Source organism: Rhinopithecus roxellana, chromosome 21 (assembly GCF_007565055.1).
Source record: "Rhinopithecus roxellana isolate Shanxi Qingling chromosome 21, ASM756505v1, whole genome shotgun sequence".
Lineage (NCBI taxonomy): Eukaryota > Metazoa > Chordata > Mammalia > Primates > Cercopithecidae > Rhinopithecus > Rhinopithecus roxellana.
In genome coordinates this window covers 63,550,429-63,566,858 of record NC_044569.1, presented here as the reverse complement: position 1 = coordinate 63,566,858, position 16,430 = coordinate 63,550,429, and the positions used below count along the sequence as shown (strand labels likewise).

Below are 16,430 nucleotides of genomic sequence, written 5' to 3'. Positions count from 1 at the left end.
AAAATCCTATGCCTGTCTTAGTGCTTTACGGTGTAAGCTCTGCTTCCATAGTGCCTGCTGCTGCTGCAGCAGTTGTGGGAAGTGATAACGATTTTACTACAAACTTCTGACAAGCCCAGAACATGCGTGTTTATGCATTTCTTTTTTACCATGCCCCACACAGCACTCTATAAAATTAAGGCTTAGTAAATACTATATGATGATAAAGGATACTCAATACATAGAAAAATTAGGAAGCTTTTGTTTGGACCTTTCCTAGATGATGAGGAGTTGACGTCTTTACAACATCCTCTCAACTTCATTTAGTTTGTGCTTATAGTCGGCCATCTTATAAACATTTTAATAATTTTGAGACAGGGTCTCACTCTGTCACCCAGGCTGGAGTGCAGAGGCACAATCTCGGCTCACTGCAGCCTCGACCTTCTGGGCTCAAGCAATCATCCACCTTAACCTCCCAAGTAGCTGCGTCCACAGGTGCCCACCACCACACCTGGCTAAATTTTTGTTATATTTTTTGTAGAGACAGGGTTTCACCATGTTGTCCAGGTTGGTCTTGAACTCCTGGGCTCAAGCTATCTGTCCACCTTGGCCTCCCAAAGTGCTAGGATTACAGGTGTGAGCCACCACTCCTGGCCCAGATAACATTTTGAATACATATTATGCTCAAAGCGCTTTACGTGCATTTACTTATTTAAATCCTCACTTATGAACCCTATAAAACCCTATGAAATTGGGACTATTATTATCCCCATTTTACAGATGTGGAAACTGAACCACAAGAAATTAAGACCACACAGTTAGTAAGCAGCAGAGATGAGATTCAAACCCAACAGAACCCCAGTCTCTTAACCACTGCTCTGCTGCCTCCATAAGCATCTTCCAGACTGCTTTGGAAAGTTACTTAGGAGAGTTGTCTTATATTCTTTCCTCTACTGGATTTGATAAAGCCTAGAGTTAGGAGGGAGGAAAGGTGAATACATCACCAAAGCTCATCTGAGAAGTAAGAGAATTAGAAAACAATGTGGAGGACCCCCAGGCTCCTGTAGCAGTCCTCACATTGACTCCATTTGGGGCACAGTTATTGAGAAAGTAGTTGCCAGCAAGCAGCGGGTCAAGTCATGGAGCCCCGGAGGCCATTGCTGTCTGTCATATTCTAGCTTTGATTCCTCCCATGTACACAGGGACCCCCTGGTTCTTTCGACTTCCTGCTACTTATGCTGGCTGACATCCGCAATGACATCACCGAGCTGCAGGACAAGGTGTTCGGGCACCGGACTCACTCTTCAGCAGAGGAGTTCCCTTTACCTCAGGAATTTCCCAGCTACCCAGAAGCCATGGACCTGGGCTCTGGAGACGACCACCCAAGAAGAACTGAGACAAGAGACTTGAGAGCCCCCAGAGACTTCTATCCATAGCACATCCCAACACCGTCATGCCAAAGGAAGAGAAAGACCAACTCATCTGCAGTTAAACCATCTAAAGAGAAAAAAACACCACTGGAGACCTAGAAAACATACATTTTCTCTTCTCTTTTCCTGACATCTCTCTATTCCTCTTCTTCCAGATACAATACGATTGTCAGAGTCCCCTCTTAGGCCTGCAGACACATGGGAGTGAATGATTGATTTACCTGCTTCTTACTAAGAGTTCGTTGGAGTGGTTTGCATTGTAACTTTTCGTTTACATCCTATTTTTCCAGGAACTTTGGATTTAAGTACTTTCACAGTGTCTTAAATCATAAATTCTTCAAGTAAATTTGGCAGAGTATCCAAAGGGAAAATGGCAAAGTGAGCTCTAAGAAAATGTGAGGCTACTTCTAAGATGTGTGTTCAGAGTAGACCGTAACTCCTCTAGTATCAAAATTAGGGCTCTTCGGTTAAAAAGGGGTGGGGAGGACAAACGTGTAGATGTACTTTGGTGGAGAATTCTTTTTCCTTGTGCTTCCAGTAGATTTTAAATTTGGAGGCCCTTGTCAAACATTTCTCAATTCAATTAAAGAGAGGAGAGAACTGAATGACTTTTAGAGAAGATAGAAAAGAATTACAGTCATATATTTACTGTTACATAGATTGCCACATTCTAAAATTCAAATATGGTGCTTAAGGTTTCATGCCATGCTTATCTGTAAGTATCCTATTTAGGGAAGAAGATTAAATCCTCTTTTCAAAAAACAAAGTGAAATGCCTGGATTCACATTAAAACAGTGGGCTCTGGTTTGCTAGAATATTTTAAAGCTATTTAATCAAGAGTGGAGCCTGCTGTATACATCAGAGATTATTTGTTCAATAAAGTGGCTGACCTTAGAGAGAGGCACAGAATTCCTGGTTCTGAGCAGGTGCCCAGAAGGTGCCATTAGGTGCCATGATCCAGGCTGAACCAATACACAGTGGGGCTGAAGGCTGCAAGGAAGTTGCTGGCTTGGGTTGACCTCACTAACGCCATCAGCAGCAGTAGGTAAATTTGCTCTCCTTGGGTGTTACAAGTTTTTGTCTGGAGCCAACCAAGCTTGCCATCAACATATTGAGAATAATACACTATTGAAAGTTATCTTGGATGGGGAGAAAAAAAAACAGTGGTTTTCCTTGTTTGCAAAAACTTCCTTCCTATTCCCATTTCTTCCCTCTTTAATTTAGTCCAAGTTCCAGTTCTTTCAGGCACTCTCTTTGATTTCTTTTCCCCTGCATGTGAGAAGCAGTTCAGAAAAGGGTCTATTTCTCCACCTCCTAGTGAGTTAGAGTGTTTTCTCAGAGCACCTCTGGGTCCCAAAGGGAAGCATGTTCCTGTCAAGGTTTGTTGTGCATTCAGAAGTACCAGGAGCAAGAGACCAGAAGGATGATCTGCTCCTTTGTAACGTTGTTGAGGGCCCTCTTGGTTCCAATGAGCAGCTTATAGGTTAGTCACAGTCCACTTTCTCACTGGACACACAAAGTGGCTGTTCATCTGCCTTTGCGGGAGACTTTCACTCTTATGTTGAGCTTCACAAATGATCGTTCTCACACTCATATTCGCTCATGGTGGCATTTCCCTTCCTGCCATGTCCTTTCCTATTTCTTTTTGGCGTTTTTGCCTCCACCTTTCAGCCCACATAATTTAACTCCACTACTGTGAAAGCTTGCTTAAAGAAAATCCCTCTTGGCTGGGCATGGTAGTCCATGCCTCTAATCCCAGCCCTTTGGGAGGCTGAGGCAGGCAGATCACAAGGTCAGGAGTTTGAGACCAGCCTGACCAACATGGTGAAACCCCATCTCTACTAAAAATGCAAAAATTAGCTGGGCGTGGTGGCACATGCCTGTAATCCCAGCTACTTAGGAGGCTGAGGCAGGAGAATTGCTTTAACCCAGGGGGCAGAGCCAAGATTGCGCTGCTGCACTCCAGCCTAGGCAACAGAGCAAGACTCTGTCAAAAAAAAAAGAAAGAAAGAGAAAGAAAGAAAGAAAGAAAGAAAGAAAGAAAGAAAGAAAGAAAGAAAGAAAGAAAGAAAGAAAGAAAGAAAGAAAGAAGAAGGAAAGAAGGAAAGAAGGAAAGAAGGAAAGAAGGAAGGAAGGAAGGAAGGAAGGAAGGAAGGAAGGAAGGAAGGAAGGAAGGAAGGAAGGAAGGAAGGAAGGAAGGAAGGAAAGAAAGAAAGAAAGAATATCCCTCTTGTTGTGTTTGAATGCCACCTTTCAGTCTTCTCCCTTAAGAATGATAGGAAGGGGCTTTGCAAATCTCTAGTGGCAACAGTCTTCCTTCCCTTCTTCCTACCATGCTGGAAATGCAGGACTCATGTCAGCGTGTGGCTGAGTCTTTGATGAACACTTTGCTCCTCTGTGTCTCATTTATGCAAAAGTCCTGGTGACTGTCCACCAGCATTTTTAAAGTGAAAGCAAACACATTCTTAGTGCTCTTTTTCTAGCATCTTTTCTTCCTTCTTCTCTCTGCAAAATTCAACATTCATGACAGAAGGTCACGCCAACCACGGGTTTATAAAGAGAGGAAGTGAACAGCTGTTGATTTCCATCTGGATATATTTAATGTTTGCCTGCTTGTGGAGCATGGTATTTAAAGGGTGTGAATGGATGAATGCTTTTAAAACACACTCACACACACAACTATGCACAAGCTGTATGAGAGATGGCTAGGTCCATCTATGATTTTTTGTAATGAGGAATTTTAATACCTTTTCTTTGACAGTGAACTGTATTTAGACATATGACCTTTATTGTGAAATGCTCATAAAATGCAACCAAACTGCATGTTTGGCCATGGGCTAGAATAATATATTAAAAGAATTAATGGAAAGTAGTAGTATCTGGATTTCATGAAACTATTCCAGATAATATTCTCCAGCAAAACTTATAGTAACCTGTATTTTATAACATCAATCTGCTGGACCAATTTAATTTAGAAAATAATTTTTAATCCTCAGATTTTCAAAACTTGGACTACTGCAAAACTGGTATGTATTCTTTATGCCCAAATTTTATTTTTCAAAGATAGGACATCATAAGGCATCATTATTTCTAATGTATCTTTTAGCTAGATAGAAAAAGCTTTACTGTTTAAATAGGACTTCTGCTCAAAACCTAATAGGAAAACCATTTCTGGGGTAAGATTTGCTACAGCGCATTTCATGTTTTATAGTGAAAAAGATGTTTGTACACCTCCTCAACCTGTTAGTAGAAATGTTGACTTCGATTTTTGCACCCTCTTCACAGGACCTCATAAGTTACCTCTGTTCTTGGAAAGCAATGGGAATAAAAATACGCTGTTGAGAATACTACATGGGGCCAGGCACGGTGGCTCACGCCTGTAATTCCAACACTGGGAGGCTGAGGTGGGCGGATCATGAGGTCAGGAGATCAAGACCATCCTGACCTACATGGTGAAACCCCATCTCTACTAAAATACAAAAAAAATTAGCCGGGCATGGTGGCACATGCCTGTAGTCCCAGCTACTCGGGAGGCTGAGGCAGGAGAATTGCTTGTACCCAGGAGGTGGAGGTTGCAGTGAGCGAAGATCGTGCCACTGCATTCCAGCCTGGCGATAGAGTGAGATTCCATCTCAAAAAAAGAAAAAAGAAAATAGTACATGGAGGGCATGCATTTTAGTTTAGGAAAATCCCCCTCCCTTCCCAGTTCCAGAGGGAGAAATTATAAGCTATACTGTGCCAAAAGTGAGTGGGGCTGCAGAGAGGATGGTGCCTTTTCTCACCTTCTGAGTTAGTGCCCAACATCTGCCATAGGATTTATTGACCACAGGAAGTCATTTCTACTGTATAAACTCAGACAGGTGTGTCATAGCCCAACAAGTAAATAATAAATGTTCATTGGTTTTGGAAGGAAGGAGAGGGGAGTATTACCCCACCAAATATCCGTGAAGAGCACCCTGGCTTCGGTCATCTTTCCAAGGTTCATAATTACTGTGGGCCTGGTGAGCCCTATTCCCAGGGCTGCAAGGGAAGGCTTCCCCAGGCCAGACATTGCTGTGGGTTTTCAGGCAGCAACTCCGCCATCATATTTTGGGTGTTACTCCCCACTATCTCTCCCCACATCTCAGCCTATGCCTCAGAAACAACCACAGCAGCCTCATTCTGCAGAGTTAACATCTTTCAGATAACCTTCCTGAAAAGGAAAGTTATAGCAGGAATCCAGGCCAAACAACAAGTAGAATAGAGTCATCTAAAGTTATTAATAATGAGTTCAGGGAAATAGATGAATTTTTTCCTGGCACAGTCAATATTTATATCTTACAACAAGTCAAAAAATAATTTTCCATTTGGAAAACAAAATACACCATGACTGTGATTGTTAAGGCATATAATCATGAACTTCACATGCTCCCTCAACAAATGTTACTGCTCTAGGGAAATCATAGAAAAGGACCCTCTTATTCCCCCAGGGGATCAAAGCAAGTCTCCTTAGGAATTTCATGTGTGCCATGGGTCTGTTTTTATTTCACAGGGACTAGTCATGTACTGGAGTAGCTCTGTTGTTCATTATTTGTAACAGGTCCATATAACAGTCAAGCTAGCATTCAAACAGTTGTGGATGTGATACTATGAAGTACTTTTGATATGATTGTATATGCTTAATAACAAAGTTATTTTTCTTACATGGCTCTACTGTGTTTTGTCCTGACACCTGGTTTTGTGAAGCAAGTCATCTTTTTACCCAGTTAACAAGGAGATGGAGAGGTACATTTCTCTTGAGAGCTGGAATCTGGAATCTGGGTCAGCCACCTCCTGAGGTCTGGGTGTGGTCAGAGCATCTGAATCTGAATCAAGGTCTGAATGCCCAGGTACCGCTGAGTGTGGGTCTCGGAGATCCAGTTCCCTAGCTGAGATTCCCAGGGTGAGATTTTCAAACCAAGAACCCTCTAGACGCTCATTGGAGCTGCCTTAGGAGCTCACAAACGAGAGGCCTGTGAAGATTGAGTGCTCCCTGCCCCCAGCGCTGCACTCACAGTGACTCAGTGTTCAACTAGTTGTCTGTTTTGGATTAGAATTCCATGTAGGATTTCCTCTGGGAGATGCAGTGGCTCATGCCTGTAGTCCCAGACACTGGAGCGAGAGGATCACTTGAGCCCAGGACTTCAAGGCCAGTCTGAGCAACATAGCAAGACCCCATCCCTAAAAAAAAAAGTTGTATTAAATGTGGCACTTTCCCCTAGAAAGACAGAAACCCCAGGAACCAGTCTGCCTCTTTTTGAATAAAGCGGATTTTTAAAAAGAAAAAATTTCCTTTTAGGGTGGGGAGAAAGTTGACCACCTTAAAAATAAAGTTGGAGGGAGGAACTCTCATGAGTTGGTAGCTACAGTCTTCTATGTAAAGATAAGAGAAGGGAAATTTTAGCTAATTGGGCCATATGGGAAGTGTAGTGGTATGATAAAATGGGAGCTTATGTCTAAGGGACTTTAGCCATCCTTAGCAGGGTGCATTTAGTGTCCTGAATTTAACCTGTATTTATACATCTCACTTCAGTTAGTAAATATTTTTAAGTGCCTATTGCAATCTAGGCACTGTGCTATGCCCTGCAGACACAATTGGGAGCAAAAACATCTTAATCCCTGTCCTGCTGGGGATTTTTGGCAAAACAGATAAGGATCCTTCCAGACAAAATAATCACTTAAATATGTGATTACAAACCACAATAAGCTACAAAGTGTTAGGCACTACAAGAGCCAATAAGGGTTCATGCCAAGGGAGCCCACCCTTGGCTCCAAAATGCACTCGTTCCCAGAGCTGCACGCTCAAAGTAGCCAACAGCATTCACGCCAGCTGCACAGGACTTCATGGCCCCTCCCAGCCTTTCCCATACAACAGCTTTACAAAGGCTCCAGGTGACATAGCAGATTATGGAAATCTGGGAGACAACTTCATATATAATTTTTCCAGTCCTCTTAATTTAATCAACCAAAAGCTGGTTGAGCACTTACAGTCCTCATGGCCTCTTGGCATCTCACTGTGTAGCTGTTGGGTAACATCACGTGTTCCAGTCTTGATTCCCAGCAAAATTTGAGGCTTGCTTCTTCTCGACCAGGACACCGCAGTTTTAACAAAGCTCGCTATGCTTTTGAAGCCCAAAACTTTGAAACACCCCAGCTCAGCTCCATGTGCAAATTTCCACAGCCTTGCTCATGTCTAGATGCAGGGTTACAGGACAGCCAAATGGGAAGTGGCACTCAGCCACTGGGTGGTCCACAAGGAAAAGGCAACTCTGCCAAGATGTGTGGGTGACGGCAGTTGGATCATAAGATCTGGGGAACTGGTGGAGGGGTGGATGAGTTTCTTAGGCTGCCAAAACAGTATCACAAACTGGGTGGCTTAAAACAACAGAAATTTATTGTCTTACAGTTCTGGAGGCTGGAAGTCTGAAATCAATGTGTCAGTAGGGTCCTTACCTTCTGGAGCCTCTTGGGAGCAACCATCTCATCCCTGTGTCATTTCTGGTGTTTACCCACAGTCTCAGTGTTCCTCACCTCCAATACCACATGGTGGTCTACCCTCCTGCCTCTGCAGCTTCACATGGTGGTCTCCAGCATTCTCCTCTCTAAGTCTTCCGTGTGCCTATTTTCTTTTCTTATAAAGATGCTACTAGTGGCCAGGCATTGTGGCTCACGCCTGTAATCCCAGCACTTTGGAAGGCTGAGGTGGGCAGATCACTTGAGGTCAGGAGTTCGAGACCAACCTGGCCAACATGGTGAAACCCCATCTCTATTAAAAATACAAAAGTTAGCCAGGCATGATGGTACATGCCTGTAATCCCAGCTATTTGGGAGGATGAGACACAAGAATCGCTTGAACCCCAGAGGCAGAGATTGCAGTGAGCTGAGATTGCACCACTGTCCTCTAACCTGGGCAACAGAGCGAGGCTCCTTCTCAAAAGAAATAAATAATTTTAAAAGGTACTACTTGTTGGCTTAATGCAATGTGACCTCATCTCAGTTTAATTATATCTGCAAAGATTATTTCCAAATAAGGTCACATTCTGAGTCTCCCGTAGATATGAATTCTGAGGGGACACTTCAACCCAGTACAAGAAAGACATTTTCTCCCTATTGACCTTTATCCTGCTTATTTCCTTTAACACCATTTTTTTTCCAACTTGAAATTCTTATTCACTTCATTCAACAAAAACGTATTGAGGGTGAGGATAGAGTATTGAATGGTACAAAGTTCCTGCACTGGTGGAGTATAACTTCTGGTCCAGGAAGACAAACAGAAATATATGTATCAGTCATGGTTCTTGAGAAACAGCACCAAGAGACAGGGATTTATTTTAAGAAATTGGCTCACGCGACTGTAGATCTGGAAGTGTGAAATCTGCCAAGCTGACAGGCTGGAGACAGAAGAGCTGGCATTGTAGTTGGAGTCCACAGGCTTCCTGCTAGAAGAATTCTTCCTTGTTTGGAAGGTCAGTCTTTTTCTATTAAGGCCCTTAGCTGATTGGATGATCCCCACCCACATTATGGAGGGTAATGTGCTTTACTCAGTCTACTAATACAAATGTTACTCTCGTCTAAAAAGTACATTCATAGAAATATCTAGAATATTTGACCAAATATCTGGGTGCTGTGGCCCAGCCAAATTTACAGTAAAATTAACCACCACACGATATATCAGTGCTAAGAAGTGCTGTGGGGAAACGTAATTAGGGTAGAGGAGTGAAAAGTAACAGAAGGACCAGGCGCGGTGGGTCACGCCTGTAATCTCAGCACTTTGGGAGGCTGAGGCGGGTGGATCACGAGGTCAGGAGATCGAGACCATCCTGACTAACACAGTGAAACCCCATCTCTACTAAAAACACAAAACAATTAGCCGGGCGTGGTGGCGGGCGCCTGTAGTCCCAGCTACTCGCGAGGCTGAGTCGGGAGAATGGCGTGAACCCAGGAGGTGAGCCAAGATCCGGCCTACTGCACTGCAGCCTGGGCGAAAGAGCGAGACTCCACCTAAAAAAAAAAAAAAAAAAAAAAAAGGAACAGAGGGTGGGAGTGTGTACTTTAGATGGGGCCTTCTGGAGAGGTGGTGTAAGAGCAGAGGCCTGAACAAAGGGAGAAGTGAGCCCTGTAGATGAAAGTGATCCACACAGGGATTACAGCCAGACCCTGAGGCTGACCTGCTTGGTGTGCTCAAAGAGTAGCAATGGGGCCACCCATGTTGCCGGAACAGAATAAGTGAGGCAAAATGGGGTAGGAGATGCCTTGAAGAGGCAGACAGGGGCGAGGCAAGGCCTTAAGGCCCTGCAAGAGGACTTTGCATTTCCTAGTGGACACATAGAGAGTTGCTGAAAGGATAAGCATGGAAGTAGGGAAACGCATTCGGAAACTATTGAAGCAGTGTACGGTCAGGTGCCACATCATCACGTTTTAGTCAATGGCAGATCGCATATACAACAGTAGACCCCTAAGATTATACGGGAGCTGAAAACTGCTTTACCTAGTGATGTGATGGCCATTACATAACACAATTACTTTATTTTTAAATAAATTTGGTATAACCTAATTGTACAGTGTTTACAAAGTCTACAGTAGTGTAGCAATGTCCCAGGTCTTCACATTCCCTCACCGCTCACTAACCCACCTACGGCAACTTCCAGTCCTGCAAGCTGCATTCACAGTAAGTGCCATATACAGGTGTACCATTTTTTATCTTTATTCAGTATTTGTACTGTAACTTTTCTGTTTAGATACTCAGATACTCACCATTGTGTTACAATTGTCTGCAGTATTCAATACAATAAAATGCTGTACAGGTTCATAGCCTAGGAACAATAGGTTGTACCATATAGCCTAGGTGTGTAGCAGGCTATGCCATCTAGGTTTGTGTAAGTGGTATGTCCCATGATGTTCACACAGCAATGAAACACCTAATGAGACATTTCTCAGAATGTATCCCTGTTGTTAATCGATGCATGACTGTACTTGTTTGTTGACTGTCTGCACTATGAGAATTGATACTGTAACTGCTTTTTTGTTTTTGTTTTTGGGGGTTTTATTGAAACAGGGTTTTGCTCTGTCACCCAGGCTGCAGTGCAGTGGCATGATCTCGGCCCACCACAACCTCTGCCTCCCAGGCCCAAACAATCCTCCCACCTCAGACTCCTAAGTAGCTGGGACCACAGGCACAAGCCACCATGACCAGCTGATTTTTGTATTTTTTGTAGAAACAGAGTTTCCCTGTGTTTCCCAGGCTGGTCTCAAATTCCTGGACTCAAGCGATCCTCCTGCCTCAGCCTCCCAAAGTGCTGGGATTACAGACGTGAGCCACTGCACCCGGCAGGTACTGTACTTGCTTATCTGCTTCCTTTCTAGGCTAGAAAATCCTCAGGAGCAGGAACTATTTTTCTACCGTATTCCCAGCATCTGCCACAATACCCAGGACACAGTAGGAGTTGAATGAATGTTTATATAGTGAATTTAATTCAGTTAATGCATTTAGTCTTCTCAAAATCCCATAAGGTAGATATTTTTGGTATCCTCAATGTATACATATCCTAAGAGGTAAATATTCATAACACACAAGTGTATTTCAGAATATTAATGCACTGTGCTGGTTTAATCCCATCTGATAAACATAGCACAGACACTCAGCCCCACATTCTCTCCCACTTTGGAATCACACATGACTTCACAGAATGGGCCTCCATGGTGCAGAAAGTCACAAGAAAATTGTCTAGACACAGGGCCTTTTGCTTCCCACCATCCAATTTTCTAATCTATGCTGGGTTGACAACCTTTCTGACCTCCTGCTATGAGGTGGCTAACAAGTATATAGTAAAACTATTGAGATGTTAATGGAGAAGAAAATAAAAGAAGAATGATACTAATATAATCACTGTGATAGTTGATTCCTAACACCCCATGCAGTCAAAAATCTGCAGATAACTTTTGACTTCCCGAAAACATAACTACTAATAGCTTACTATTGATTGGAAGCTTTACCGATAATGAACAGTGGATTGACATATATTTTCTATTTTATAGGTATTATATACTATGTTCTTCAAAAATAAGCTAGAGAAAATGTTATTAAAATCATAAGAGAAAATATGTTTACTATTAAGTGGAAGTGGATCATCATAAAGATCTTCATCCTCGTCTTCAGGTTGAGTAGGTTGAGGCTGAGGCTGAGGAAGAAGAGGAGGGGTTGGTTTCTCTGTCTCCGGTGGCAGAGGCAGAAGGAAGTCCACGTATAAGTGGATGCACCCAGTTCAAACCCATGTTGTTCAAGGGTCAACTGTATTTAGTATTCAATATGACCCCAAAATAACTGGGAGTCAGTTTTAGTCTGTTTTCATACTGCTATAAAGAACTGCCTGAGACTGGGTAATTTATAAAGGAAAGGGATTTAATTGACTCACAGTTCAGCATGGCTGGGGAGGCCTCAGGAAAGTTACAATCATTGCAGAAGGCAAAAGGGAAGCAAGGCATCTCCTTCACAAGGTGGCAGGAAGGAGAAATGCTGAGCAAAGTGAGAAGATCCCCTTATAAAACCATCAGATCTCATGAGAACTCACTATCACAATAACAGCATGAGGGAAACCTCCCCCCAGTTACCTCCGCCTGGTCTCTCCCTTGACACGTGGGGATTATGGGGATTACAATTCAATATGAGATTTGGGTGGGGACATAAAGCTTAACCATATCAGAGTCAAAACTCAAAATAGGTTAAATAAAATTAGCTAATAAAAAGTAACATGCTATTTTCAGGAAAGGTTCTTTTCTAGAAGGAATATGGTAAATCTTTATTAAATAGTCACTGATCAACATATATTTATTATAAAGCTTCATGCCAAAAGTAAGGGAACATTAGAATGCATGTTTTAATTCAAGTGTCTTTGCACAGGATTAAATGAATGACCTGCAAATATTAATCTGATGGGTGAACTTCGTTAAAGAATAAAACATAGACTGCCTTGATATGTAAATAACCAGCCATGTCATAAGATCAGCAGGCTTCAAATGTTTTTGACAATGACCCACTGGGAAAATATATTTTATGCAGTGATGCAACATTCACATTTATCTATACACAATTGAGATGTAAGTTTTACAATATTTACTACATAGGGTGCACTCTCATTTTCTCTGTGCAATTTGCTTTCTAAAAAAATCCTGGCTGGGCTCATACCTAAAATCCCAGCACTTTAGGAGACCGAGGCAGGAGGATTGCTTGAAACCAGCAGCTCAAAACCAGGCTGGGCAACAAAGCGAGACCCTGTGTAGCTCTACAAAACTAAAAGAAAAAAAAAAAAATAGCTGGGTGCACATCTATAGTCTTAGCCACTCAGGAGGCTGAGGCAGAAGGATCACTTGAGCCTAGGAGTTCGAGGCTGCAGTGAGCTGTGATTTGTGTTACTACACTCCAGGCTGAGCAACATAGTGAGGCCCTGTCTCAAAAAAAAAAAAAAAAAAAAAAAATCCTGGTCACAACCACTAAATTGACTTCATGAGTAGCAGCCCACAGTTTGAAAAACACTTGCTTAGACTGACGTTCCTCAAACTTCTTTGTGCATAGGAACAATCTGAGGATTTTATGACAGTGAAGATTCTGATTCAGGAGTCTGAGGTTTCCCTTCTGGCAAACTCCCGGGTGATATCAATGCTGCTGTTTGGGAACCACACTGCGAGTAGCAAAGTCTTCCCTCACACAGGAGCCTGTGCTCTGGACTTTAGATGGGAGCAGGAGAAAATTAGAGTAATTTAGAACTCTGACAAGTGTCAGGAATTCACATATGGCTATTATGTCTCAATTATTTAATCCGTGTGTGTTCGATGTTTTAAAACATGTTTCCATGGGAAACGGCACATCTTAAACCTTACCTCTTCATTAACATGTTAGCAGGCATTAAATTGATAGCTGCTAAAGGGGAAGAAGATGTCTGGAGGGCGAGTCTGGGTAGCGAGACTGGGAAGGTGACTCCCTCCCTAGCATGGGCCCTGGCCTTGCCACAAGTTGCTAATATTTTGGAGGCTGGTTCCCCAGGTGGGAGGTCAGAAATGACGTCCATGCAGCACGTTGACCCTGGTAAGCTTCATTCACCTACTGTTCCCGCATGGTGTCGCTTTCACCAGCATCCCCAGGCGATTCAGGGACTCCTGATTCTCAGCGATTCTGAGAGGTGACAACTTATGTGCTGAATCCCCACTTCTCCTCTAGCCTGTTTTCATGGCTTCTTATCCTCTTCTATCTCTAGCATCACAACCACACTGGGGATGAGAGCTGGATGGGAAAAATGATTAAATCAGAGGGAGAGTTGTATCTATAGTCATGTTTTGCTTTACAAATAGCTTTTGTGATGTATGCAGACAGAACAGTTTCCAAATTCAAGCTTTGTCGGGTTTAAAAAAAAATGTAACCCATGGACGTTCTTGGCTGTGTTCGCCACCACCCCCTCACAGTAATGTAATGTGCTGGACCTGCCCCAACCCATCTTGGACATGACTATAGACCATTTTACCCCAGGGCTCTGGAGATAATACACAGAATCTTACTAACTGCCATCATATCCTGTAATTGCAGGACCATGTAATGTGAAAGGAACACTTCTCCCATGTACCGACGGGGTCATTTATTTACAATTCTGTAAAACTCTCAGCCAAAACCAGCGGATCATATACACAACTACAGAGAGCCATATGCGGGTAATTTGCCTTCTGGAAAAGAAAAAGGTGCACAAATTGAATTAGGCTCAGATTATTCAGAAAGGAAATAACAGCTGGAAAACATTTCAAAAAGTGATCCCTTCAAAAGAGCCTTTCAAGAATAGCCAAATACGCCGGGCGCAGTGGCTCAAGCCTGTAATCCCAGCACTTTGGGAGGCCGAGACGGGTGGATCACGAGGTCAGGAGATCGAGACCATCCTGGCTAACACGGTGAAACCCCGTCTCTACTAAAAAAATACAAAAATCTAGCCAGGCGAGGTGGCGGGCGCCTGTAGTCCCAGCTACTCGGGAGGCTGAGGCAGGAGAATGGCGTGAACCCGGGAGGCGGAGCTTGCGGTGAGCTGAGATCCGGCCACTGCACTCCCGCCCAGGGCGACAGAGCGAGACTCCGTCTCAAAAAAAAAAAAAAAAAGAATAGCCAAATACATGTTTCCTTCAGGGCTTATTCTACGTGGCTATTGACCACTGAGATCCAATACTACCAGCCAGTTTGACACAGGCTTTGCATGTCGATATTCACACGAGGTGGGATGAAGGTCTTTGGGTTGCTGAGATTATGTGTGTTCCAAATAAAGGAAGTTAGCCCCCAGGTATTTATGGGCTTTTCCAGCTACATAGGCACTTTTCTACCAAGGATGAAATCTGTGATCTGTGTAGAGAACTTTTCTTGCTGAGTCTTTGTTGAGTAATCAGGAACTGCATTGCATCTAAGCCTTCCTCTGCTAAGCCTGTGATTGCTGGACTCAAAGTTTCACCTTGGTAGCTTATCTGTGGTCAGATGGTACTGGGAGCTGCTGCTATACTAACCTCACCCCACGCACACACACACTTATTTTGTAAAGAGGTACACAGACATCCCTCTGTCGGGCACTTCAGTTTCTTTCATGCCTTTTACTTGATTCCAGAAGTCCCCACTGAAGCCAAGAAATCTGAGTGCTATTCTCAGGAGAAAGTTGCCCTGGGGTCCCTCGGGGACAAAGGGATGATGTAAGGGATCCTGGGTTCACGGAAGGGGCCTAAGGAAACGTGTGGCAATTGACAATTGAAAATACCAATCCTCTCAATGTCTGCCTCAAGTCTGAAATTCTCACCACTCATTTCCCTGCTTAGGGACCATTCACTCAGGTTACAGCTTTCAGTTACAAGAGCAGGTTCATCCATTAACCAGCAGGTACATGGAGAAGTTAGTCACTTGACTCCATATTAAGGCCCAAACAAAGAAATTTTGAGGGAATATGTGAAATATAATGAGGAGGAAGACAGAATTAATCTCAGAGCTAAACTTGGGCATAGTTAGATTCCAGGGAAGAGGGTGGAGTTCGAAGACAAGCTGAAACAACCCAGGAGCTTTGTTCTCTCAAAAGCACCTTCTCCCATAATACAATGAATGGTCTCTCCACCACTATCATTGTGAACTTCAGGGTTTTTGAGTCACTTCCATTACTAGCTGGGTGACCCTCACGTCATACTAGGGAACATGGAGACGTGAATTCCACCTCACTTGGAACAGTTTGGATCAGGGCTGTGTCCAGGTAGGAGCTGTACCAGGGGCTTCCCCATTTCCCACTCCTTTCTGACTTCAAAGACAGGGTCCTTGCTTTCTCCCAGATGGAATCTGGAGGTTTTATTTGTAGGTAGTTGTGCTAATCTGTCTCCAATCCTTAGTCACAAACTACTTAAGTACAAGAGTTAACGATCTTCATGGCTGCTGGAGACTTACAGCAGTACTTGGTGCCTATGAAGTGCTCAGAAAATGTTAGCAGAAAGCAAGCAGTTGCTAAAGATACAGCCACCAGTGGCCCTCAACTACTTCCATTCACTTAATTATTTAACAGATACGTATTGAATGCCCTCATCTACTATGGTCAGCACTGGCCCCTGTCGTTATGGGATTGTACATTTATTTATACATAGATTATAGTCTAGTGAATGAAGTCACAGATCTGTACTGGTACATACTGAAGCCCTATCTTCTTTTTATTTATTTTTCCTTACAGAAATTTGCTGAACAATCTTTATTTTACAATTTGCAACTGGATTCTTCATCCTTGATACCCCCTATTCTGGCTTTTACCCCTTTTAAAGAAAAGCAAGTACCTATGCATACTGGCCAATAAGAGACGACCTCTAATAGGCTTCTCCTATTCCCTCCTCTATGCTCAGTATCTATGAGCATAGATATGTGGGTTTCACAACCTGCAAGTCCTGCCCAGCAAGTGGAATTTTCCTACTGAACCAAAATTGTGTTTTAGACTCAAAGCTGAGGGCAAAGGCATCCCCATGTTC

At 43.2% G+C, this 16,430-nt stretch overlaps 1 protein-coding gene across 2 annotated transcripts in view; it reads left to right on the top strand.

The window, feature by feature from the left end:
- Positions 1–3,043, top strand: part of CCBE1 (collagen and calcium binding EGF domains 1) — a 259,040-nt gene extending 255,997 nt beyond the window's left edge. For both annotated transcript variants that reach the window (XM_010376890.2, XM_030925704.1), the window contains one exon: positions 1,182–3,043. In XM_010376890.2, the coding sequence (XP_010375192.2) occupies positions 1,182–1,415 (234 nt within the window). In that variant the 3' untranslated portion in view covers positions 1,416–3,043. The remainder of the gene's footprint in view (positions 1–1,181) is intronic.
- The last annotated feature ends 13,387 nt before the right edge of the window (positions 3,044–16,430 follow it).